We start from the raw sequence: 26,834 nt of genomic DNA on the forward strand, positions 1-26,834 counted from the left end.
ATGAAGCTCCCGACTAAAAGTTATTGTGTTGACGTTGCTTCCAAGGGGCAGTTTGGAACTCGGTAGTGAGTGTTGCAACCGAGGACAGACAAACTGACCACTCTGCGGTCCCGGTCTGTGAGCTTGTGTGGTCTACCATTTCGCGGCTGAGCCAATGTTGCGCCTAGACGTTTTCCACTTCACAATAGCGGCACTTACAGCTGACCAGGGCAGCTCCAGCAGGGCAGAAATATGACTGACTTGTTGGAAAGGTAGCATCCTATGAAGGTGCCACGCTGAAAGTCACGGAACTCTTCAGTACGGGCCATTCTACTGTTAATGTTTGTCTATGGAGAGTCCGTGGCTGTGTGCTCGGTTATATACATACCTGCCTGCAACAGGTGTGGCTGAAATAGCCGAATCCCACTAATATGTTTCCACATAATTTTGGCCATGTAGTGTATCTAAGTTGCCCTACTGTTTACCTTCTGTACTAGCTATTAAAATTAGTGCCTAATCAGACCATTATTACTGTTCCAGCTGGCTACATTAGGTAGGTAATGTTAAGCGTAGCAGATGATTAATAGCAATTTTGCCAGCAACTTGTATATGTGACTCGTTTCAGGAAACTAGGCGTGTGGTCGCACATCACTACTTCACAGGAGAGGCATTTGAACGTTTCTGTTTATTACGTGAGCTGTTCAGTATGTGTTGAGTCCTTTCTACTGCATCGTTTTAAAAATACATAATGTTAGCCATCGAGAACTACAAAAGTTTTGTACTTTTCTAAACATTGATGCCCTGAATTTAACAGGCGCTATCGACAGATCAGTTGGGAAAAGTGATTTGCTACTTTCTGCACACGCCACGGTCAGTGTGAACTGGAGTAACTTGACAACGCTGGCCAAACAAGATGTAGCTACAAACAAAACTGAGTTAAATGGTTCCAGTGAAGCATTCATCCTTGTATACGGTTAAGAGTTGCGCAGCAGGCTAAGGCGCTGCATCTCAGTGCTAGAGATGTCACTACAGACCCTGGTTCGTTCCCGGGCTGTATCACAACCGGCCGTGGAAGTTGGGAATTGGAACGCCGACTTTGAACCAGGCCTAATCGTCCAACGTCAGTGTCGAGCCTCACTAATGCTCTTGTGGCTGAATGGAATCAAGTCCCCGCAGCAATGTTCCAACATCTAGTGGAAAGCCTTCCCGGAGGAGTGGAGGCTGTTATAGCAGCAAATGGGGGACCAACTCCATACTAATGCCCATGATTTTGGAATGAGATGTTCGACGAGCAGGTGTCCACATACAAATACACTACATGACCAAAAGTATGTGGTTGGATGGAGAGATATGGAGGCGAACCAGATTAATGCCCAATAGCTGTGTGAGTGATATTCTAATTACCCCAATTTTAAACCCTCCCCGGGTTAGGGGAGGGTTTGGCCGGGATTGGCAGTCATTGTAAAAAAATTACTTGTTCTTAACTGACTTGCCTAGTTAAATAAAGGTTAAATTAAAAAAATGGAGTCTAGCTACATTTTCGGATATTATAATTTTGTCAGTCGTTTTCATTGCAACTTAAAGTGTATTGTTAGCAGGCGAATGTTACGTGTATGATGTGTAGTAATATTATTTGAATCAGAAATCCATTTGCATTCTTAGTTATAGCTAACTAACATTGAACCTGGTTGGTTAGCTTTAGCTACCTGCAGATTCATACTACAGCTATGACAATGTTTGTATTGGTTAGTAGTAGTATGTGTTGGGATTATCCCAGTTCATTGTTTAGCTAGCTACATGACCCAACAAGTTAGCCAGGTGTGTCTGGGGTGATTACTGTCATTTCTTGTATTTCATGAACATGTGTACAATTGTCTACACAATAGTGACCCATCCACTTTATTTTAGGCAAGTCAGTTAACAAATTCTTATTTTCAATGACGGCCTAGGAACTGCCTTGTTCAGGGGCAGAATGACAGATTTTTTTTTTTTACCTTGTCAGCTCGGGGATTCGATCTTGCAACCTTTCGGTTACTACACTCTAACCACTAGGCTACCTGCCGCCCCACTTAGCTAGATGTGGCCGGGGGTTATAGCATTTCCTTCACATGACCCATCAGGTCATCTAATAATTATAAAATATTTTATCTGGACACTTTGTTGTTGATATTGCTACTATGCAAGTAACAATTGCAGTATACTGTTTACACCTTCTGTATCCTGTGCATGTGACAAATCAACTTTATTTTATTTGACATTGTGTTTACCAGAGACTGTAATGTGAAGAACATGACCTGCACCAAAGTCAGATTAGGATATAGGCCAAGGATTAGATAAAGTGTACTTTTACCTGCAGTTTTTCCTTATTGTAAGATACTACTTTCACCACTTTTAGTCTTGAAATCGTTGGTTGTTTACTACACTACCTTACTCACTCTGTTTAGCACATGGCCTCACGTGTGAATCCTTAAAGAGATGGGTGGGGCTAAGACTTAAGATGGTGTGAACGATGCTGAATGGGTGTAGACAAAGATGAACTGTCCAGTAGGTGTACAAAAACATTCAAGGGCCATTTTCTCAAAAGTAAGTTACAAGTTTATCAACTTTCAAAGCATAATTACTTTCCCATTGTTCTTCAACTGGAGTGTATGATATACCATTTTCTAGCTCTGAGTCTCTACTTTTATCCAATGTAAAAAACACAATTTTCAAATTTTGCTAAATAAGACCGAATCGAGGCGGTCGTGACATATTTCAAATTCTCTCTCAATGACAGACGGGCGAGTGTCATCATGACATGCAGCACTTTGGGGTGGACACCCACTTGTCTCAATCAATGAGAGAAGATTGTACATAGACAAGATGGCGGAATATACATTGTCGGATTACTTCATGGAGCCAAAAATCGATTTAATTGAATAACATAGAATGTTCTAAATTCAAACAAACCCCTTGCAATTAGACATGGAAGTTTAGAAGATGTGTTGTCTTCCAAGTCGAGAATTGAGGAAGTATTGCCAATTAAAAGGTTGTTCTGAAAATCTCTATGCTACGTTTAACATGACCTACCTAGTAACACCTATCAGCCAGCTGGAACAGTAATAATGGTCTAACTAGGGAATATTTTGAATAGCTACTTCTGTACTTAATTCAGTTGCACTTACTATTGGGAAAATAAACAATGTCACGCCACCTCAAATGAAAACAAAACTGTTATTCATCTAAGCGACACTTCTAACATCCAGCATGTTTTCTACTCCTCCTCCACACCATAATAGACATTAAATGGGTTATGAGGAGAAAGAGAGACAGAAAGCAGCTCACAGCAGCTGTTGAAGCAATCCTAAAATACTGGTAAAGGGCCAAATGAATCACCATGTAGCCCACTGGAGGCACAACGAGTGGGAAGGGAGGAAGGGGGAGGGCACCGACAACAACGGACCCCAGTGGCGAGTCGGAGACGGCTCGGGCTAAACTAAGTGGTGTTATTATGCCGAGTCCTACTTTACTGAAGTCCTAATTGATCGCGCCTCTCCTCTTGGCGATGAAAGACAAAAACACAAGGCTCTCATTTAGTTTGACAGTTTAAGGCCCAGCAAAGCAGGCTTTTTATATCTCATGCTGTGGGAAAAAAAACTCTCTCTGTGGTTATGGGTGCTGGTTAGGCTGTGTCATGATCATTAGGCAGTAATAGGCAACAAACGGAAGAAAACAGACTGAAAACGGGGAGGTACTAATGGGATTTATTATGTTTTATAAACATTTTCTAATCGCATGCCCTATTGAACATAACCCTCCTCTAGGACAATGTAAGTGTGGCTAAGACTAAGCATTGCTATTGTGGTGTTGGGTCCTAAAACAATCCGCCATACTGCTTACACCAATCTGGGTAAGGGCTCGGGGTGGTGGTCGGACGGACACGGAAGAACACGGAGGTCAGTATACTCACAGTATAGTGGGTGGGTGGGGGGCCGAACAGGAGTTTCTGAGGAGGAGAGGGCCTTTGGTGGAGGGTAGGTGTGTGCCTGGCCATACCCCTGGCTTGACGTGTCGAATAAGACAGAGAGAGCTGGAGGGAAGGTATAAATGGTATTTATATAAGATGTACACTACTAAACATTACATTACGAGACCTACAGGGGATATGTATTATATGCCACTGAGAAAGACAGTGATGACTCGGACACAAAATATACACTACATGACCAAAAGTATGTGGACACCTGCTCAGCAAACATCTCATTCCAAAATCATGGGCATTAATATGGAGTTGGTCCCCCCCAGGTCAGTCAAGTTCTTCCACACCAATCTTGACAAACCATTTCTGTATGTACCAGGCTTTGTCATGCTGAAACAGGAAAGGGCCTTCCCCAAACTGTTGCCACAAGTTGGAAGCACAGAATTGTCTAGAATGTCATTGTATGCTGTAGCGTTAAGATTTCCCTTCACTGGAACTAAGGTGCCTAGCCCGAATCAGGATAAACAGCCACAGACCATTATTCCTCCTCCACCAAACTTTACAGCTGGCACTATGCATTGGGGCAGGTAGCGTCCTCCTGGCATCCGCCAAACCCAGATTCGTCCATAGGACTGCCAGATGGTGAAGCGTGATTCCAGAGTCCAAAGGCGGACAGCTTTACATCACTCCAGCTGATGCTTGGCATTGCGCATGGTGATCGTAGGCTTGGCCATAGAAACCCATTTCATGAAGCTCCAGACGAACAGTTCTTGTGCTGACGTTGCTTCCAGAGGCAGTTTGGAACTCGGTAATGAGTGTTGCAACCGAGGACGGTTTTAAGCACTTCAGCAATAGGCGGTTCCGTTCTGTGAGCTTATGTGGCCTACCAACTCGTGGCGGAGATGTCGTTGCTTCTAGACGTTTCCACTTCACAATAAGAGCACATACAGTTGACCGGGGCAGCTCTAGCAGGGCAGACATTTGACGAACTGACTTGTTGGAAAGGTAGCACGTCTATGGCGATTGCATGACTACGTGCTCAATTTGATCCAACTGTCAGCAACGGGTGTGGCTGAAATAGTTGAATCCACTAATTTGAAGGGGTGTCCACATACATTTGTATTTATAGTGTATGTATTTGTTAGCTTGTTCCCAGATCTGTTTGTAACTGTCTTGCCAACTCTTATGGTCATTACCACGCCAATGACCATAGGAGTTTGCATGACAGCACAAACAGAACGTGGATCAGGTCTGTAGTGTGCAAGCTAGGCATGTTGCTTCTGGAAAGCGCCAAATACCTACCTTGACTAGAATACCTACCTTTCATGGTCTTAGCGTGGGCATCGCTGCTGTCCTCACACACAGCATTGAGGAACTCGTCCACCTGCTTGAGGGACAGCGAGTTGTGCAGCGTCTCCAGTGGGTAGATAGAGGGCACCATGGAGCAGCCTTCAAAGCCTGCAGCGGAGAGGAGACACACAGTTGCACCACCCCTCCATCTGATCAAGGAGAAGTGGTGATACAGTAATACAGCATGTAGCCCCTTCCCCAATGGCCCGGGCCACCATTTCTGGTAATTAAACCATCTGACATCAATGTGACGTCACTTGATGGAGAAAGGTAGACATGGGCGTCCTGCAGTGCACCGTGCGAGGACCATGCCAAAATCCAGCCAAGTCATTCACACTAAAGTAGCAAGCCATAGAGACTAAACTAAAGACCTGTTTTGCATTGCGAACGGTGTACAAGTCCTGCGCCGAGGCCTAGTGTTGTGTGACAACAGCCTTCGCCTACACGCACACACACGGCCTGTGCGGCCATTCAATCCTTTTACATACATTGCAGCCCAAAAGAACACCACGATGGAGGCGATATCACCACACAAACACAAGGAATGGATGAGTTCAAGCAACGCATCATCCATCCATTTCCCAGAATACATGCAGTCAGCCTTGCATTTCTCCCAGAACTGTCCAACCTGTTGTACATTAAATCCCAACAGTACTTTTAAATGATCCGCACAAACAGCTTCGACGGTCTGCATTCTAGTCTTCCGCTGATATGTTAATCTTCCCCAACAGACTGACAGTTTAATTGAGATTAATCAACGTGTTATTGTGATTTCTCAAGAGATAAGCCACAAATAACCAGTCAACTTAGTCAGGATGGACTGCCACCAACCCCAACGATCACACTGTGGCAAAGCTTTACTGGAACTTTTGAGTTTGTTGAGCTTCAGCCATAAGCAGTTCCAACATCATCATTAAATCTGGGCAAGCCAAGGTCAGAGTAGAACATGAGGGTTTGCCTGCCAAAGTCTCCGAATGACAACGCTAAAGAATATTGACCCTGACTTCTGTGGAAAAAGCCTATACCTACAAAGCATCTACGAAAAGGTCCTAGGGATCCTGTTAAAACATGTTCTAAGACAACAAAAACATCCAGCTCAGAGTAGGTTTTAGGATGTTAACACACTGCTCAGAAACTGAGCCAGGTGTAAAATCAATTCATAAAAGTTCCCAGCTGGTAATTACAATAGTTTGATGTACCGCAAATGAAAAATTGTGATTGCTGACAATGTTGAAAATATGGGGAATAACCAATCGCAGAGGCATCGCCAGTTGTGAACTCTATAGCACGCTTCACACAAAATTTACATTTCAGTCACTTAGCAGACGCTCTTATCCAGAGAGACTTACAGGAGCAATTAGAGATAAGTGCCTTGCTAAAGGGCACCGACAGATTTTTCACAGTGAATGTGACTGTAAAACGTTTGACATATTTTTAGTTTGACACAATCACTTTGCCTACTCTTAATTCTTCCCTAATATATTGGCATGGATAACATTTTTTTTTAAACCAATTCTGATGGTTGTTTAAAGCAGAATTTTGATAGTTTTACTGTTATATCAACCAGCTCGTCACTCCCGTTTAAAAAGTCTAAATCGCTTGGGCACAGTAGGCATCAAGTCACTTGCATTAAACATTTTGAAGGGTCTATCATTTTCATCTTACACAATCAAAGTTAACATGGATGCCTTCAAAGCAAATTTTTTAACAATGTGATATTGCGCTCCAAAGGGACAACTTGAAATAATAAAAATAAGTGATTATTTATTAGCCTAATGGTTATGAGTTATAAGTATTTAGGCATATCATGTGAAATAGTCCTTGTGAAATAATTGTCAAAAGCGCAAGTCAGAAGTTTACATACACTAAGTTGACTGTTCCTTTAAACAACTTGAAAAATTCCAGAAAATGAAGTCATGGCTTTAGAAGCTTCTGATAGGCTAATTGACATAATTTAAGTCAATTGGAGGTGTACCTGTGGATGTATTTCAAGGACTACCTTCAAACGCAGTGCCTCTTTGCTTGACATCATGGGAAAATCTAAAGAAATCAGCCAAGACCTCAGAATTTTTTTTTAGACCTCCACAAGTCTGGTTCATCCTTGGGAGCAATTTCCAAACGCCTGAAGGTACCACGTTCATCTGTACAAACAATAGTACGCAAGTATAAACACCATGGGACTACGCCGCCGTCATACCGCTCAGGAAGGAGACGCATTCTGTCTCCTAGAGATGAACGTACTTTGGTGCGAAAAGTGCAAATCAATCAGCTGATATCTCAAAGTGCTGTACAGAAACCCAGCCTAAAACCCCAAACAGCAAGCAATGCAGGTGTAGAAGCACGGTGGCTAGGAAAAACTCCCTAGAAAGGCCAAAACCTAGGAAGAAACCAGGCTATGAGGGGTGGCCAGTCCTCTTCTGGCTGTGCCGGGTGGAGATTATAACAGAACATGGCCAAGATGTTCAAATGTTCATAAATGACCAGCATGGTCAAATAATAATAATCACAGTAGTTGTCGAGGGTGCAACAAGTCAGCACCTCAGGAGTAAGTGTCAGTTGGCTTTTCATAGCTGATCATAAGAAAAGAAAAGAATAAAACAAAAGAAAAAAATATATAATAATAATAATAATTAGAGAGAGCATACTTAAATTCACACAGGACACCGGATAAGACAGGAGAAATACTCCAGATATAACAGACTGACCCTAGCCCCCGACACATAAACTACTGCAGCATAAATACTGGAGGCTGAGACAGGAGGGGTCAGGAGACTGTGGCCCCATCCGATGATACCCCCGGACAGGGCCAAACAGGCAGGATATAACCCCACTCACGATATAACCCCAAGAAACGTCTTAAGACATCAGTCAGGAAGTTAAAGCTTGGTCGCAAATGGGTCTTCCAAATGGACAATGACCCCAAGTATACAGTGCCTTGCGAAAGTATTCGGCCCCCTTGAACTTTGACGTTTTGCCACATTTCAGGCTTCAAACATAAAGATATAAAACTGTAATTTTTTGTGAAGAATCAACAACAAGTTGGACACAATTATGAAGTGGAACGAAATTTATTGGATATTTCAAACTTTTTTAACAAATAAAAAACTGAAAGATTGGCCGTGCAAAATTATTCAGCCCCTTTACTTTCAGTGCAGCAAACTCTCTCCAGAAGTTCAGTGAGGATCTCTGAATGATCCAATGTTGACCTAAATGACTAATGATGATAAATAGAATCCACCTGTGTGTAATCAAGTCTCCGTATAAATGCACCTGCTCTGTGATAGTCTCAGAGGTCCGTTTAAAGCGCAGAGAGCATCATGAAGAACAAGAAACACACCAGGCAGGTCCGAGATACTGTTGTGGAGAAGTTTAAAGCCGGATTTGGATACAAAAAGATTTTCCAAGCTTTAAACATCCCAAGGAGCACTGTGCAAGCGATAATATTGAAATGGAAGGAGTATCAGACCACTGCAAATCTACGAAGACCCGGCCGTCCCTCTAAACTTTCAGCTCATACAAGGAGAAGACTGATCAGAGATGCAGCCAAGAGGCCCATGATCACTCTGGATGAACTGCAGAGATCTACAGCTGAGGTGGGAGACTCTGTCCATAGGTCAACAATCAGTCGTATACTGCACAAATCTGGCCTTTATGGAAGAGTGGCAAGAAGAAAGCCATTTCTTAAAGATATCCATAAAAAGTGTCGTTTAAAGTTTGCCACTAGCCACCTGGGAGACACACCAAACATGTGGAAGAAGGTGCTCTGGTCAGATGAAACCAAAATCGAACTTTTTGGCAACAATGCAAAACGTTATGTTTGGCGTAAAAGCAACACAGCTCCTCACCCTGAACACACCATCCCCACTGTCAAACATGGTGGTGGCAGCATCATGGTTTGGGCCTGCTTTTCTTCAGCAGGGGGCCAGGGAAGATGGTTAAAATTGATGGGAAGATGGATGGAGCCAAATACAGGACCATTCTGGAACAAAACCTGATGGAGTCTGCAAAAGACCTGAGACTGGGACGGAGATTTGTCTTCCAACAAGACAATGATCCAAAACATAAAGCAAAATCTACAATGGAATGGTTCACAAATAAACATATGCAGCTGTTAGAATGGCCAAGTCAAAGTCCAGACCTGAATCCAATCGAGAATCTGTGGAAATAACTGAAAACTGCTGTTCACAAACGCTCTCCATCCAACCTCACTGAGCTCGAGCTGTTTTGCAAGGAGGAATGGGCAAAAATTTCAGTCTCTCGATGTGCAAAATTGATAGAGACATACCCCAAGCGACTTACAGCTGTAATCGCAGCAAAAGGTGGCGCTACAAAGTATTAACTTAAGGGGGCTGAATAATTTTGCACGCCCAATTTTTCAGTTTTTTATTTGTTAAAAAAGTTTGAAATATCCAATAAATTTCGTTCCACTTCATGATTGTGTCCCACTTGTTGTTGATTCTTCACAAAAAATTACAGTTTTATATCTTTATGTTTGAAGCCTGAAATGTGGCAAAAGGTCGAAAAGTTCAAGGGGGCCGAATACTTTCGCAAGGCACTGTACTTCCAAAGTTGTGGCAAAATGGCTTAAGGACCTCCCGGGTGGCGCAGTGGTCTAAGGCACTGCATCGCAGTGCTAGCTGTGCCACCAGAGATTCTGGGTTCGAGCCCAGGCTCTGTCGCAGCCGGTCCCGACCGGGAGGCCCAGGCGCACAATTGGCCCAGCGTCGTCCGGGTTAGGCCGGCAGGGATATCCTTGTCTCATCGCGCACTAGGGACTCCTGTGGCGAGCCAGGCGCAGTGCATGCTGACCAGGTTGCCAGGTGTACGGTGTTTCCTCCGACACATTGGTGTGGCTGGCTTCCGGGTTGGATGTGCATTGTGTCAAGAAGCAGTGCGGCTTGGTTGGGTTGTGTTTCGGAGGACGCATGGCTCTCGACCTTTGCCTCTCCCGAGTCCGTACGGGAGTTGCAGCAATGAGACAAGACTAACTACTACCAGGCAACGTGTCTGTTGCCTGGTAATTGGGTACAACGAAATAGGGGTTAAAAAAATATATATTCTGCCCACCAATTTTCTATAGGGTTGAGGTCAGGGCTTTGTGATGGCCACTCCAATACCTTGACATCCTTAAGCCATTTTATATATATATACAAAAAAAATGGCTTAAGGATGTCAAGGTATTGGAGTGGCCATCACAAAGCCCTGACCTCAACCCTATAGAAAATCGGTGGGCAGAACTGAAAAAGCATGTGCGAGCAAGGAGGCCTACAAACCTGACTCAGTTACACCAGCTCTGTCAGGAGGAATGGGCTAAAATTCACCAAACTGCTTGTGGAAGGTTACCCGAAACATTTGACCCAAGGCAATTGGGTTAAGTTACAGCCTTATTCTAAAATTGATTAAATTCATGTTTTTCCTCATCAATCTACCCCATAACGACAAAGCAAAACCAGGTTTTTACACATTTTTGCAAATGTATTAAAAATAAAAAACATAAATAGCTTTTTTGCATATGATATTAGACTCAATTGAATACATCCTGTTTCCATTGACCATCCTTGAGATGTTTCCACAACTTGATTGGAGTCCAACTGTGGTAAATTCAATTGATTGGGCATGATTTGGAAAGGCACACACCTGTCTATATAAGGTCCCACAGTTGACAGTGCATGTCAGAGCAAAAACCAAGCCATGAGGTTGAAGGAATTGCCCGTAGAGCTCCGAGACAGGATTGTGTCGAGGCACAGATCTGGGGAAGGGTACCAAAATATTTCTGCAGCATTGAAGGTCCCAAAGAACACAGCGGCCTCCATCATTCTTACATGGAAGAAGATTGGAACCACCAAGACTCTTCCTAGAGCTGGCCGCCCAGCCAAACTGAGCAATCGGGGGAGAAGGGACTTGGTCAGGTAGGTGACCAAGAACCCGATGGTCACTCTGACAGAGCTCCAGAGTTCCTCTGTGGAGGTGGGAGAACCTTCCTTCTGGACGACCATCTCTACAGCATTCCTCTGGTCTGATGAAACCAAGAAACCAACTCTTTGGCCTGAATGCCAAGGGTCACGTCTGGAGGAAACCTGGCACCATTCCTACGGTGAAGCACAGTAGTGGCAGCATCATGCTGTACGGATGTTTTTCAGTGGAAGGGATGGGGAGACTAGTCAGGATCGAGGGAAAGATAGCCGGAGCAAAGGTGAGAGAGATCCTCGATGAAAACCTGCTCCAGAACACTCAGAACCTTAGACTGGGGTGAAGGTTCACCTTCCAACAGGACAACAACTCTAAGCACACAACCAAGACAACACAGGAGTGGCTTCGGGACAAGTCTCTGAATGTCTGTGAGCGGCCCAGCCAGAGCCCGGACTTGAACCCGATCTAACATCTCTGGAGAGACCTGAAAATATCTGTGCAGCGACACTCCCCATCCAACCTGACAGAGCTTGAGGATATCTGCAGAGAAGAATGGGAGAAACTCCCCAAATACAGGTGTGCCAAGCTTGTAGAATCATACTCAAGAAGACGTGGCTGTATAATCACTGCCAAAGGTGCTTCAACAAAGTACTAAGTAAAGGGTCTGAACACTTATGTAAATGTCATATTTTCAGTTGTTAAACATTTCTAAAATATGTTTTTGTTTTGTCATTATGGGATAGTGTGTAGATTGAGGGGTAAAAAAAACAATATAAATCAATTTTAGAATAATAAATGTGAAAAAAGTCAAGCGGTCTGAATACTTTCCGAATGCACTGTAGGTCTAGATTATTTATGGCTTGATTATATAGAAAATCTAAACGTTCTTTCAACAACTCCAAAGCATATGGCGCAGGAGCCACGGATACATTGCCTTTTTTCTATCATCAAGACACCTGCCGTTAACTGTTAACTGGTTAGGCCAGCTCATGGAGGTCTCCCAAATATCTGTCAACTAGGTAGTACTTGTATGACTAAAGAGACATATATAGCTATTATTTTTACCCTTAAGAGTAGGAGTAAAAGGCTCTATTCTCAGCACTTGCGACCATTTTTCCACTGTGAGACGCTTCGTGGATACGGCCCCTGATCTATAGCTCCTTTGTCTTTCCCCCCTCTCTCTGCTTGCCTCGGTCTGTCTAGCTCCGTCGTTTCTTCTCCCAGTCTTTCCACCTCTAGTTCCCCCTCTTTATGCTGCAGCCTTTCCCCTCCATATGGATATCAAATTCAGCTCACATACCAGATGCAGTGAGAGGAGAATCTACACTGCACCATTCATTCACTTACCTGTGAAACATCGTGGAAGTGCACACAACATAGAACTACACTATATATTCCAAAGTATGTGGACACCACTTCAAGATAGTGGATTTGGCTATTTTCAGCCACACCCGTTGCTGACAGGTGTATAAAATCGAGCACACAGTCATGCAAACTCCATAGATAAACATTGGCAGTAGAATGGCTGGTACTGAAGAGCTCAGTGACTTTCAACCATCATAGGATGCTACCTTTCCAACAAGTCAATTCGTAAAACTTCTGCCCTGCTAGAGCTGCCCCGGTCAACTGTAAGTGCTGTTATTGTGAAGTGGAGACGTCTAGGAGCAACAACGGCTCAGCCGCAAAGTGGTAGGCCATACAAACTCACAGAATGGGAACGCGGAGTGCTGAAGCCCATAGCGAGTTCCAAACTGCCTCTGGAAGCAACGTCAGCACAATAACTGTTTGTCGAGAGCGTCATGAAATGGGTTTCATGGTTGAGCAACCACACACAAGCCTAACATCACCATGCACATTGCCAGCGTCTCTGGAGTGATGAATCACGCTTTACCATCTTGGCAGTCCTACGGGCGAATCTATGTTTGGCGGATGCCAGTAAAACGCTACCTGCCCGAATGCATAGTGCCAACTGTGAAGTTTGGTGGAGGAGGAATAAAGGTCTGGGGCTGTTTTTCATGGTTCGGGCTAGACCCTTTAGTTCAAGTGAAGGGAAATCTTAATGCTACAGCATACAATGACATTCTAGACAACTTTGTGGCAACAGTCTGGGGAAGGCCCTTTCCTGTTTCAGCATGACAATGCCCCCGTGCACAAAGCGAGTTCCATACAGAAATGGTTTGTCGAGATTGGTGGGGAAGAACTTGACTGGCCTGTAGAGAGCCCTGACCACAAACCCATCAAACTAATTTGGGATGAATTGGAACACTGACTGCACTAATGCACCTGTAGCTGAATGGAAGCAAGTCCCTGCAGAAATTTTCCAACATCTAGTAGAAAGCCTTCCCAGAAGAGTGGCGGCTGTTATATCAGAAAAGGGGGGACCAATGCCATATTAACGCCCATGATTTTGGAATGAGATGTTCTTACAAGCAGGTGTCCACATTCTTTTGGTCATGTAGTGTATTTGTGCAGTCGGTGTTTGTCCTTGCATAAGCTCAAGCAACACATTACAGGCAGGGTTGGGGAGTAACATATTTGTAATCCCTTACATCTAAGGGATTACAAAAAAACAGTAACTGTAATCCTTCACAAGCAAAATTATTGTAATCAGATTAGATACTTTTTAAAAACTAGATGATTACTTTTAAATTCAGAAAGGAAAAAAGAAATAAAAAAATATTTGGCACTCCTGTTTTCTCAATGACATTCTAAATCAGCATTGGGAAAAAAAGGCACAAGTTTAAGTTTGTTCCACCTGATCAAGTCTGGCCAGAAGTCAAAGACCACTATGATGACGCACCAAATGGGTTTGATGGATTGCAGGAATAGGCTTTTGTAGGCTACAGTCCAAGCTATGCCTTCCAATGATACGACTGCTGTCGGCATCCAAAGATTATCCAACTTGAATAAACGCTTGGAGGTAAGGATGAGAGCAGTGGTGTAGTCTACGGCGATACGGATATCACTTATTATTTTTTATCTACATAGCGCATTGATGTGAATCCCACTGATGCGCTCTCATTTAGCTATTTGAGCCTTACGGATTGTGGTTGTTGCGGATGAATGATCACAAATCCAAATGTGTATTTGAACCCAATAATGGATGAATTCAAGAAGTTTATGCTGCCTATCAATCATTGTTTTTGAAACCAGTGGACAGCCAGTGAAAAATGTGCTCGTAACAGCTGCACAGTGCGGTCCCAGCCTATGGAATAGAAGTGGGGCATTTATTGCTCTACTTAATTAATGATACAAATGTAATCCATAGGTCTAATGGACACATTTTCAAAAACTCGCACACTTTTGATAGACTTTAAAAGAGACATTCTGTAGTTGCTACATCCATTTTTGGACACACACACACACACACACATACATACATACATACATACACCTGCAAGTTCCCTGACATTTCTGGGGGGGCGGGGGGGGATGGCCCTAGCCCTCACCCTCCGATCCAACAGGTCGCAGACATGCTTAATGGGATTGAGATCAGGGCTCTTCGCTGACCATGGCAGAACACTGACATTCCTGTCTTGCAGGAAATCACGCACCGAACGAGCAATATGGCTGGTGGCATTGTCATGCTGGAGGGTCATGTCAGGATGAGCCTGCAGGAAGGGTACCACATGAGGGAGGAGGATGTTTTCCCTGTAACGCACAGCATTGAGATTGCCTGCAATAACAACAAGCTCAGTCCGATGATGCTGTGACTCACCGCCACCAGACCATGATGGACCCTCCACCTCGATCCCGCTCCAGAGTACAGGCCTCGGCGTAACGCTCATTCCTTCAACGATAAACGCAAATCTGAACATCACCCCTGGTGAGACAAAACCGCGACTCGTCAGTGAAGAGCACTTTTTTCCCCAGTCCTGTCTGGTCCAGCAACGGTGGGTTTGTGCCCATAGGCGACGTTGTTGCCGGTGATGTCTGGTGAGGACCTGCATTACAACAGGCCTACAAGCCCTCAGTCCAGCCTATTGCGGACAGTCTGAGCACTGATGGAGGGATTGTGCGTTCCTGGTGTAACTCGGGCAGTTGTTGCCATCCTGTACCTGTCCCACAGGTGTGATGTTCGGATGTACTGATCCTGTGCAGGTGTTGTTACACGTGGTCTGCCACTGCGAGGACAATCAGCTGTCCGTCCTGTCTCCCTGTAGCGCTGTCTTAGGCGTCTCACAGTACGGACATTGCAATTTATTGCCCTGGCCACATCTGCAGTCCTCATGCCTCCTTGCAGCATGCCTAAGGCACGTTCACGCAGATGAGCAGGGACCATGGGCATCTTTCTTTTGGTGTTTTTCAGAGTCAGTAGAAAAGCCTCTTTAGTGTCCTAAGTTGTCATAACTGTGACCTTAATTGCCTACCGTCTGTAAGCTGTTAGTGTCTTAATGACTGTTCCACAGGTGCATGTTCATTAATTGTTTATGGTTCATTGAACAAGCATGGGAAACAGTGTTTAAACCCTTTACAATGAAGATCTGTTTAGTTACTTGGATTTTTATGAATTATCTTTGAAAGACAGGGTCCTGAAAAAGGGTTTATACTTCCATTGATTCTTCAAAAATATCTTTATAAACACCTCATTAGTTCAACTGTCACACTCCATGAGAACCCAAATTATAAGCTTGTTTTACTCCAATGTTGGGAAACATTGTAAATGTTAACGCCTCATATCAAAATTATTGTTTTAACCATGTTATCATGGATGCTCAGTTCTTGCATCCATTGCTCTGTCTATTAATCTGAGAGTGACTACATTTCTCCAGGCACATCCATCCCTCAGCTTTTCACCAAAACAGAGGCGGGGCAACTGTTTTATCTGTGGGTTTGCCCTTTAAAACAGTTAATCAATAGGCTTATAGCAAATGCAGCATATGGCATTTATTTTTCACATGTAAATAGCACTTTTCATTAGTGATCAAAGCATGCCATTCCAAGAGCGCAGCATTTAATTTTCAACTCGAATCAATGAGCCCAATCAGTCATCCATGACAACAAAATCATAAACAGAGTAGGGCTGGCTAATAAGTCCTTAGTTTTGGGGTTATGCTCAGAGAAAACAATTTGGCAAATCTATACTTCCAAGTCCTATTCTTGAAGGGCAAAGGGTATAACATTTATTGGAATGACTGGAATTCTGATAAACTTTGGTTTTAATGTAAAGATATAATTTAATCGTATTATATTTAGTAGAACGCAATGGGTTAGAGGAAGTCAAACATCCATATATGGCAGCTATGTAAACTTTAACATCGACTTATCCTGCAATCGATGTGGTTCAATTGGTAACACACATTTTTATTTTCTTCTAACGCCTCTTAAGAGGAAAGTAATCTAAAAGTAACTGAATGTAATCAGATTACGCTACTGAGTTTGGGCAATCCAAAAGTTACGTTACTGATTACAATGTGGCAGGTAACTAGTAACTAAACAGATTACATTTCGAAAGTAACCTACCCAACCCTGGTTACAAGTCTTTCACTGATCCATGTTTTAACCATGTACGGTGGTTCTCTCAGTTAATAAGACATTTTGGCAGCTGTATTTAGCTTTCAAAGGCCATCATTGCTTTTGCCTGCTAGCCAAACAAAAGACAACATCATTTGCTAGCTGACAACTCTCAAAGAATTCAAGTTCCCGACAGCTATAAAAATAGCTGGTTTGGCATCTTTAAACAATCCAGAGCACCTTTCAACAGCCTCATATTATTTTGGGATTCTTTTGGTCTGGTACATACAGTGCCTTCAGAAAGTATTCATACCCCTTGACTTATTCAAAATGTTGTCTTACAGCCTGAATTCAAAATGTATTACAAATATTTTTCTCACCCATTTACACACAATACCCCATAATGAAAACATTTTGAAATATTGCCAAATTTATTGAAAATGAAATACAGAAATCTCATTTACCTAACATATTGATCAAGGGGTGTGAATACTTGAAGAAGCACCTTTGGAGGCTATTAAAGCTTTGAGTCATTTTGGGTGTCTGTATCAGCTTTGCACATCTGAATTTGGGGATTTTCTCCCATTCTTCCTTGCAGATGTTCTCAAGCTATGTTAAGTTAGATGAGCAGCAGAGGTGAACAGCAATCTTCAAGTCTTTCCACAGATTTTCAAATGGTCCTTCTTGCCCGGACGGCTAGCTCTAGGAAGTCCAGGTAGTTCGATATTTTTTTAATTTTTATTTCCCAATGATTGAGACCACGGTGCTCTTGGAAACTTTCAACACTCTATAAATAGTTTAATACCCTTCCCCAGATAGAATTGTGATGAGGCATATATCTTGGAGCTCTACGGACTGTTCCTTCGACTTCATGGTATAGTTTCTGCTCTGACATGCACTGTCAACTGTGGGATCTTATAAAGACAGTTGTGTTTCTTTCTAAATCATGTCCAAATGATTGAATTGGCCACAGGTGGACTCCAATCAAGTTGTAGTGAAATCAAGAAATTCCCCTTTCCCTTGTCTTTCCATTTGAGGTGTCATAGCAAAGGGTTGTGAATACTTATATAAATGAGACATGCATTTTATTTTCTTCAATACTTTTGTAAAAAACCTAAAACATGTTTTCACTTTGTCATTATGGGGTATTGTGTGAAGACAGGTGAGAGAAAAAAAACATTGTAATCCATTTTGAATTCAGGCTGTAACTACAAAATGTGGAATAAGTCAAGGGGTATGAATACTTTCTGAAGGCACTGTACGTTGCTTTCTGCAAGCATGGCCAACAGAACGTGTGTAACAATTGTAACGAAGGTGTAACATGGCAACCTCATATGTTGCTACCACTCAGTGTTCATATTCACTATCTACATAATGATGTTGAAACTTTGCTGTTTTGTTTCCTGGGTCACAAAATGCCATTTCTGAAGGCTTTTTTGTGTGGGTGGCACTTGGACTAGTGGTAGGGAGATCAAAATAAAAGATGGCGAGAGAAAACGTCAGGCTGACAATTCATGTGTGCCCAGTCAATTACATATGTAAATGCAGTATCATTCTCTTCCAAGTCTACCAAGAGAATAGTAATACAGTATGAAGTACTTCCTAAAATAACTCAAGTGATTTCCTGTACAGCTACAGAGCTCTGGGCTGATGTCTAATACTCTCAAGGGGGGTGCGTAGGCACAAAAGGGGGACATCGATTCATGCTCCAGAAACTCACATGAAAATCGGTAGTTTACTGACAGACCACCGCTTAATTAGCTAATGACCTAGATATTCACCACAGACAGATCTTAAATCTTGTCAAAAGACCAACATATCATTAATGGATTCTCAAATGGTACCCAGTCAGGACCTCCCATAGTGCAGTGTCACCATCATTCCAATTAAGTATATCTGATGCAGCAATCTTGACAGCCAGCAGTCCCAAAAGGACTGTACAATAGTTGTTTGTGCCATTTCCCATTCATCCCCACCTGTTCATACTGTTTGCTGTGTTCCCCCAACCTAGGGGGTAGCATGCATTGCACTTCACTCAGCAGCAGAAACCCTTTTAGAAGAAGAGGTTTGTCCATGGTCATTCAATATTAAAGCCATGTAGACTTGTCAACATGCAGAGGCAGTGCTGGTTGTCGTGCAGTTTCCAGAGCAGGGGCTGCACAGAATACGGCATCAGGTATAGCAGCCACCGTGCCTTAGGATTGCCTTTTCTTTTTCTGTCAAGCCTGATAAAAAGATCTCGAAATGAAATGAAAGCTGGCAAAAGATCCTTTTGGATGAAAAGCCTCAGCAGCAAAATGAGTAAGGGGTATCGATCCATCGATAGGAGAATGAACACTCCCTTTATAGTTGCCACTGCTGCATTTTCTGGCAGGCATGCAGATAGACAGAGCAAGAGACTGGTTAAGAGACAGACACAGAAGGAATAGAGCAACAAATTAGACTGATGCCATACTCAGACAGTGATACCGAGTTAGACAAAAAAAAACTAATGAAGATAGAAGAGACGGGAAAAAAAAAGTAGGGAGAGGGAAAAGCAAAACAACAAGCCTGCATTGGCAGCACCCCAGCACTGCATGAAGGGATGGAGGGGAGGACACGGGAGGTCTACAGAGGGCTGACCGTGGAGGCACTCGGGGAGGTCTTGGCCGGACACCAGCCAGTTCCTGAGGAGGCGCAGATGGTAGGGGCACTGGTGCAGGTGGTGGGCCATGGCCCTGTCCAGAGAGGGGCAACACAGGAGGGCCGGGTCAGTGACGAGCCCCTTCAGCAGCTGGGCTACAAGATGCTCGTCTAGGGGCTCTGAGGAAGAAGAGGCAGAGCGAGGAAGAGAGCACAGTGGAAGAGGAGCAACAAAAAAAAAGCTGTAGGTGGGCCAACATGTGCATAATGCTAAAGGGGCAGGCACTCGTTTTCATTCAAAAGAAACAAGGCTACAGGTCCCAGGCTCTCATCCACTCAACTGACATATGGAGAAAGGAAACAACTGTCCAGAGCTACAATTCTCACCATCTGATATTCACGGGGGTAATGCATATTGGAAGCCTAAAAATGGTAGAAATGCTTACAGGCATGTCAGTCATAATGCCTCTTTCCTCTCCACGAATTACCAGTAGTCACAATACTTTTTTGGACTCCCCAACACCACACCTGTCTTAGGAGTGTAGAAGATCAAAGGGCGATGCTTTCTTTCAAGAAAACACTGAACTACAAAACAAGGCATCAATGTTTTCATGTGGAATAAAAAAAAAACGTCACTTTTATCTCAAAGGGGAATGGAGATCATAGAAAATGGGAACACACGCGAAGACCCTATGAGTAGTACCTATAATCGCCTCAGAAATACTGTAAACAATTGAACAGACGTAACGATATCTACCTGAGACAAAGATTAGCCCAATGTCAATCTCAAATAGTTCCTTTGATCTCATGCATCATTCATGGCAACACAGTATCGTGTGACTGTGGATGTCTAACTTAGATAGAGGTCAGAACAAAGGCAACAGGTGTTAATGGGCAGATGGAGTGGGTTGGTTACATGAATGAGGTCTGCTGAGCACTGTAGGTCGGATGAATAGAAGAATTACTGTGCATCAGTAACGGGAAATCCCTGTTAGCGCCCGCTTAAAAACATAAAGAATCAGACCAAAGACACACAGAAAAGCCATTTATCCACCCCACCTCTCTTTAAGTACTGCCAGTTTATATAGCTTATTCATACTTCATACGTGACGCAGGTCCAGACCGTACTGTATCCAACCCACCTTTTTACATACTGCATGGGCTGCACTGTTTAGGGCCTCATATAAAAACACTGATCAACGTAGCCATCGCAGTGAGTACCAGCAGAAGTCTGCGCGAATCTCTGTCAACACAGAAACCATGTGTGGAATGTCTCAATTACAGAGGCTATGCATAGTCCATCTGCCCCTTGTAGTCAGATGATCTAGGCACTTGGATGACATACAATACTGCTATTCGGGAAACTCCCTCAGTCTGTTTAACGGAGCGAGCGGAGAGCAAGGGCCAGAGTCGTCAGTTTGAATGGGTCTCTCCATAAACCAAGCTACAGAAGAAGTCCCAAAACATGTATATTTGTTCACGTCGAACGATGGCATGCACAAATGCTCCCCACTGTTATTTTTCCCCATCATAGCCGCTCAGCTCCAATACGTTGAGCCAATCTGACTGCCATCAGAGAGTTCATCCATGCATGACAAACCCATCCAACCCGCTGGATGGTACACTGCTGCCTGGACACCTAGGCCATGCCAAGTACCAATATCTTTTTAAACCATTTTTTTACCCCTTTTTTCTCCCCAATTTCGTGGTATCCAATTGGTAGTTACAGTCTTGTCTCATCGCTGCAACTCCTGTACGGACTCGGGAGACGCGAAGGTCGAGAGCCATGTGTCCTCCGAAACACAACCCAACCAAACCGTACACCTAGCGACCTGGTCAGCGTGCACTGCGCCCGGCCCGCCACAGGAGTCGCTAGTGCACGACGAGACAAGGATACCCCTGCCGGCCAAACCCTCCCCAACCCGGACGACGCTGGGCCAATTATGCGCCGCCCCATGGGCCTCCCAGTCGCGACCGGTTGCGACAGAGCCTGGACTTGAACCCAGAATCTCTGGTGGCACAGCTAGCACTGCGATGGAGTGCCTTAGACCACTGGGCCACCCGGGAGGCCTAAGTACCAATATCTTTAATAGCGCACAGCAAAGTACATAGCAACAAGACTAGCTTGAGACCAGGAAAAGAGATGGGAGAAATGAACGGTCGGTCTATTCCCCCCCCGATGGGCATTCTTGATAACAGAAGTTTCCGGTGATTATGTGACGTGGACACATAAAGCAATACATATACGGCAATATCTCTTCCACAGAACGTTGTAATGTGAATGCCCTTTCTGTCAATCACCAAGTGGTACAGCCACGTTTGATCGCCAAAACATGAATTAAAATGAAAGGAATAGACTCAACCCTTTCCTCCATTACCCATCGTTGGATGCTATTATTCAGTAGGTTTTGCACAAACTCCGTTTTCATTGGGTCAAACTGAAAGGTCTATCACGAGTCGAACAAGAGATTTGACAGTCATTTCATGAGTAAAAAGTTGTCTTTTTGAAGGCTATTCATTAGCTTTAAACACGGGTTATCCGAATCTAAAAGTAGACTTGAATGGTGTAGGTGCTAATCATCTCTCCAGAGAATGGGTTTGAATGAACAAATGGGAGCATGTGAGGATAAGTAATGTGTATACACAGCAACACATGGTGATATATCAGAAGGGATATATTCCATATACAAATACTGAGTGTACGAAACATGCTCTTTCCATGACATAGACCGACCAGGTGAAAAGCTATAATCCCTTATTGACGTCACTTGTTAAATCCACTTCAATCGCTGTAGATGAAGGGGAAGAGACAGGTTAACAAAGGATTTTTTTAAGTGTTGAGACATGGATTGTGTATGTGTGCCATTTAGAAGGGTGAATGGGCAAGACAAAAGATTTAAATGCCTTTGAACGGGGATATGGTAGTTGATGCTTGAGCCCACCGGTTTGTGTCAAGAACTGCAACGCTGCTGGGTTTCACACTCAACAGTTTCCCGCGTGTATAAAGAATGGTCCATCACCCAAAGGACATCCAGCCAACTTGACAACTGGGGGAAGCATTGGAGTCAACACAGGCCAGCATCCCTGTGGAACGCTTTCGACACCTTGTAGAGTCCATGCCCCGACAAACTGAGGCTGTTCGAGGGAAAAAGGGGGTGCAACTCAATATTAGGAAGAAGTTCCTAATGTTTTGTACACTCAGTGTATATCCATCCTGTAGGAAAATGGTGGGTCAGAGAGACATATATTAACAGATAAATGCAGTGTAGAGGCCGGTAATCACAGCCGTTGTTAAGAATGAACGTCGAAACCAAACAGATGGAGACAGGACGTCTTGTGAAGTAGAAACTCAGAGAAATGGAGATCTTGATATTATGATGTCATTACGCAGCCAATTTCAAACCCAAATAGTTTCCCCAAAAGACATGCAAGATAAAAGGGAAACTAAGGAGTGGCGAGGTATACTTGAAAAAAAGGCAGACATACCGTTAGTCGGATGCCTGGCAAACGACACAGAAAATCTCTTTACTGCCGGCATAGAGAACAGCTCTGAGGAAATAAGAAGGGTAACTGGCGTTACTGGGGATACATGCTACCTGTACACATGCCTGTATCTAGTGTGAGTGCATATGTACCTACGTGTGTGTTTTCCTGACCCCATGTGTCTTTAAACAAATACATTTAAAAAAAAAAATTGTTTAACTAGGCAAGTCAGTTAAGAACAAATTCTTATTTACAATGACGGCCTACAACGGCCAAACCCTAACGACGCTGGGCCAATTGTGCGCCGCCCTATGGGACTCCCAATCACGGCCGGTTGTGATACAACCTGGAATCAAACCAGGGTCTGTAGTGATGCCTCTAGCACCGAGATGCAGTGCCTTAGAACGCTGTGCCAAATCGGGAGCCCAAGTAGGTCCCCTCTATAATGCTGCAACTATGTACGGTATTGATGTGCCTGTGTGTGGTGAGTGATATGCAGCATGGGAAGGCAGCATGGAAGAAGGGGTAATGAAGGAACAATGGAGAATGTGGATGGGATGAAAAAGTGAATGATAACTCAATTGTGGTTGTTTTGAATGGAGACAGAGGACTGACATTTGGCACTGGTGAAGTGGGCATGAGATTTAACAACAACCTATATTAAAATAGTGTAACCATCTGGATTTGAGAGCTGTGACTGTAGACACAATCCTTGCTCATTTGTCCTTGCAACGTACCAGTGCCTTTGGCCAGCATTATATATGTGAGTGAGTGAGTGAGTGAGTGAGTGAGTGAGTGAGTGAGTGAGTGAGTGAGTGAGTGAGTGAGTGAGTGAGTGAGTGAGTGAGTGAGAGTGAGTGAGTGAGACTGCAAAAACACACAAACACAGAGACAAAACCCCCATCACCATAGAAAAGCCTTGGTGTTATTCTAAACCCCACACATCTCTAGTCTCATACAAGCAAAATATGTAACATCTTCAAGCATAATATTAAAGCGACCATTTCTTAAAGTGTACCTAATATCAAGTATACGGTGAAAACAAAGTGCACAGTGACACCCATTGGACAAAACGGGCACTTCAATTCAATCCGCAGTGGAACAATCGTTCCTCTTCACATGCAGGTGGCAGGTCATTTGTTCTTCATATTACATACTGTGCAGTTCCTATCAGGGTGCTGGCTGATCTGACTCGATGACAAGAGGTAGGTGTCAGCTTTTGAATTAAGCCAGTCTTTGTGCGCCAACACTCCAAGCCATATGCCCTGATGAAAACATTTGCGAGAATCAGAGTTCAATTTATATGAGGCCCCCCTGGTGGCTATAATAATAGTCAACTCACCATTTCCCTCTATAGTGAGTCAGGAAATTGTGGTATGCAAGTGGGAATTATGCAAAGCTGGATTAATGGATCTCAAGACAGATTTGAAAATTCCCTGTTGATTAACAAATCCTTTCACCCCCTAGTTATGACATGCACACTGATACAGAATATATACAATTGTATAGACGAGATTTACTTAGCAACCTAATCACACACCGGTTATGTCATATAATCAAAGGCCATGTTGCTTTGATTAGGAGAAGCAGGATTACTGGTCATGGGTAACACATTTCATTGTGCGCAATCCAATACCAATCCATGCAATGTATAAAACCTACATTCTTAGCATATAATCACAATTGTGGTCACTACTCATGCTGTTGGGAGGGGGGGGGGGGGGGGGGGGGAAATCACTCAAGCAGAGGATTGTTCTAGAGGCAGAAGGATAGAGGGGGAGAGGAGGGCTCTTGGATAATTTGGGTGATCAAATAACTTATTGTCCACTAAGGTTGGGAAGGAGAGACAAGAGTGTTTGAGCAGGAACTAAAATGGCAGACATTTGACTTTTTTTTTTTTTTTTTTTTTTTACGGGCACCATGTACGGCATTTTCAGCGGCCATGTGAAAAGACAGGAGTTAGATAGCAGTCGATAGAGACAGAGATGGATAGAGGAAGGGACGTACCATCTCCAAAAGGCAAACCTGGGGACAAGGGGGGTTTGCGGTGGTGGGTGCGGACGTAGTCCCGCAGGTTGGGGGCGCTAGAGGACACCCCCAGGACAGAGGCACTGAAGAGGCCCGAGCACAGGGACCCTGTTGTGGAAGAACCGCGAGGTGGGAGAGAGGAGGGGAATGAGGGATGGGGGGGGGGTTAGTACTCATTGCACACCATGCTGTTCTTAATAAGAGCAGTTCAGTGTTGCTAAGGGGTGTGTGTGTGTGCGCCTGTGTGTGTTCATGAATAGAGTGGAGCACACAAACGGAGACCACTCCTAACACCGGGCCCCTAACCCCTCCTAAAAGAAAAATAGATAAGGCCTCTCCTTAAGGTCTCCCGGGATAGGAAACTGCCTAAGGGCTTTACACTTATATCAACAACTGTTAGGACCACAGACAAAGGATGACATGGATTTAAGAAATAAGAGGGCTTTTTAGTGTGAATACAATGCAATACAATACGAGACTCATGAGAACCTAATATAACAAAGTAGTCAAGGACTGTGGGGACAGAAACATTGCTATTGTTACAAATAACATAGGTTTTCTATAACCATCTGTTCAATTCCTAAAGCAGTTGGCATAGAAATAGTCACAGCAGAATAAGAATGCGGCTTTATCTTTCCTTTATTCTGGTCTAAAGTGAGCTGTGCTGGAATCGGTGGTTTGGTGGGATGCAGGGACAGCGACAACATTTGAATGGTAATTTCAAAACAGGTTGACATAATTGAACAAGCTTGGTGCATACAGTACGAGTATGGAAAAGCAGCGGAAAACACATGCACGAGTCAAACCAACCTCTCAGCCCAAGTTCACATCAATGAGAAAACATGTTTTTTCCAGCCATTGTTTTTTTGATGCATCCATTGCACACTTTTATTTGTTTTATAAAGGCTTAGTAAGGTGTGAATATCACTATGTTAGAAAGTGGCCGGGGGTAACAAGCACCTCCAAATCCACGCACGGGGGACTAATTTTATCTGCGGTTATATTGAATCAACTTGTGGAAGATTCCTTGCTTCTCTTGACAGATTCATGTAAATAGAGACAGACTGGAATAGCATACAGGGGGGCTCTGCGGAGCCCAGACCCCCATATATAGAGCCCTATTGGCAGGAGAGGTCCTTGGTGGTGGGGCTCTAAGGCTACGTCCCAAATGGCCCCCTATTCCCTACATAGTCCAGTACTTTTGACCAGGCCCACGGTAGTGCACTCACTATAAAGGGAATAGGGGGGGCATTTGGGACACAGTCTAAGATGCATTCTCTCCACTAACTCTCCATTGACCTCTGGCCTACATAGTCTAAGCTTGGGAGCTTTGGCTGCTGGACCTACCTACCACCATGGAGTCACGGCAGCTATGCAGCCATCAGAAAGAGAGAGGAAGAAAAGGAGCGAGGGAGAGCGAGAGGGAGAGAGAGACAAACAGGGAGGCAAAACAGACAGAACGAGAGAGAGAAAGGGAAAGAGAAAGGTACAGAGAGAGAGAAAGGGGGGAGAGAGAACGAGAGGGCCGGAGAGAGAGCAAGAGAGAGCAACAGAACAAGAGACAGAGAACGAGAGAGCGAGCGAGACCCAGAGAGAGGTCATTCACATGACCCAAAGAGATTAGTGAGTGCTGATGACAGCGTTGCAGAAATATGACAGTGGCAGCAGTGGTTGGCAGAAACCAGATACCCACCTAGGCCAGTCGGTTTGATCTCAGGGGACTGGCGCGAGCAGGAGGGGAAGAGGCGGTAGGAGGCGCCCTTGGAGGAGGAGCCGGGGGAGGTCTCGGAGAGGACCTGGGTGGGGACAGGGAGACTGTCACAGTGTGACAGACCAAGACAGACAAACAGCTGACACTCAGACAGGTAGCGAAATAACCAAGCAGTCACTAATGGAGACATCAAATCAAATGTTATTCTTCACATGCGCCGAATACAACAGGTGTAGACCTTACAGTGAAATGCTTACTTAACAGCCCCTAACCGACAGTGCAGTTTAAAAAAATACGAATAAGAGATAAAAGTAACAAGTAATTAAAGAGGAGCAGTAA

General features: G+C 44.0%; 1 protein-coding gene across 11 annotated transcripts in view; it reads right to left on the bottom strand.

Moving 5' to 3' along the window:
- LOC106561102 (inositol hexakisphosphate and diphosphoinositol-pentakisphosphate kinase 1) overlaps window positions 1-26,834 on the bottom strand; it is a 73,848-nt gene that overhangs the window by 2,451 nt on the left and 44,563 nt on the right. For 2 of the 11 annotated variants that reach the window (XM_082957159.1, XM_082957158.1), the window contains exons 25-30: window positions 26,478-26,580; window positions 24,764-24,892; window positions 22,760-22,822; window positions 19,274-19,453; window positions 5,258-5,395; window positions 3,929-4,048 (exon numbers count right to left, since the gene is read on the bottom strand). In XM_082957159.1, the coding sequence (XP_082813285.1) occupies window positions 3,929-4,048; window positions 5,258-5,395; window positions 19,274-19,453; window positions 22,760-22,822; window positions 24,764-24,892; window positions 26,478-26,580 (733 nt within the window). Of the gene's footprint in view, window positions 1-3,928; window positions 4,049-5,257; window positions 5,396-19,273; window positions 19,454-22,759; window positions 22,823-23,659; window positions 24,022-24,763; window positions 24,893-26,477; window positions 26,581-26,834 lie in introns of those variants that run through there. The other 9 variants (XM_014124745.3, XM_082957161.1, XM_082957164.1 and 6 more) reach the window with 6 other exon arrangements.

This window comes from Salmo salar, chromosome 10 (assembly GCF_965601325.2).
Source record: "Salmo salar chromosome 10, fSalSal1, whole genome shotgun sequence".
Classification (NCBI taxonomy): Eukaryota; Metazoa; Chordata; class Actinopteri; order Salmoniformes; family Salmonidae; genus Salmo; species Salmo salar.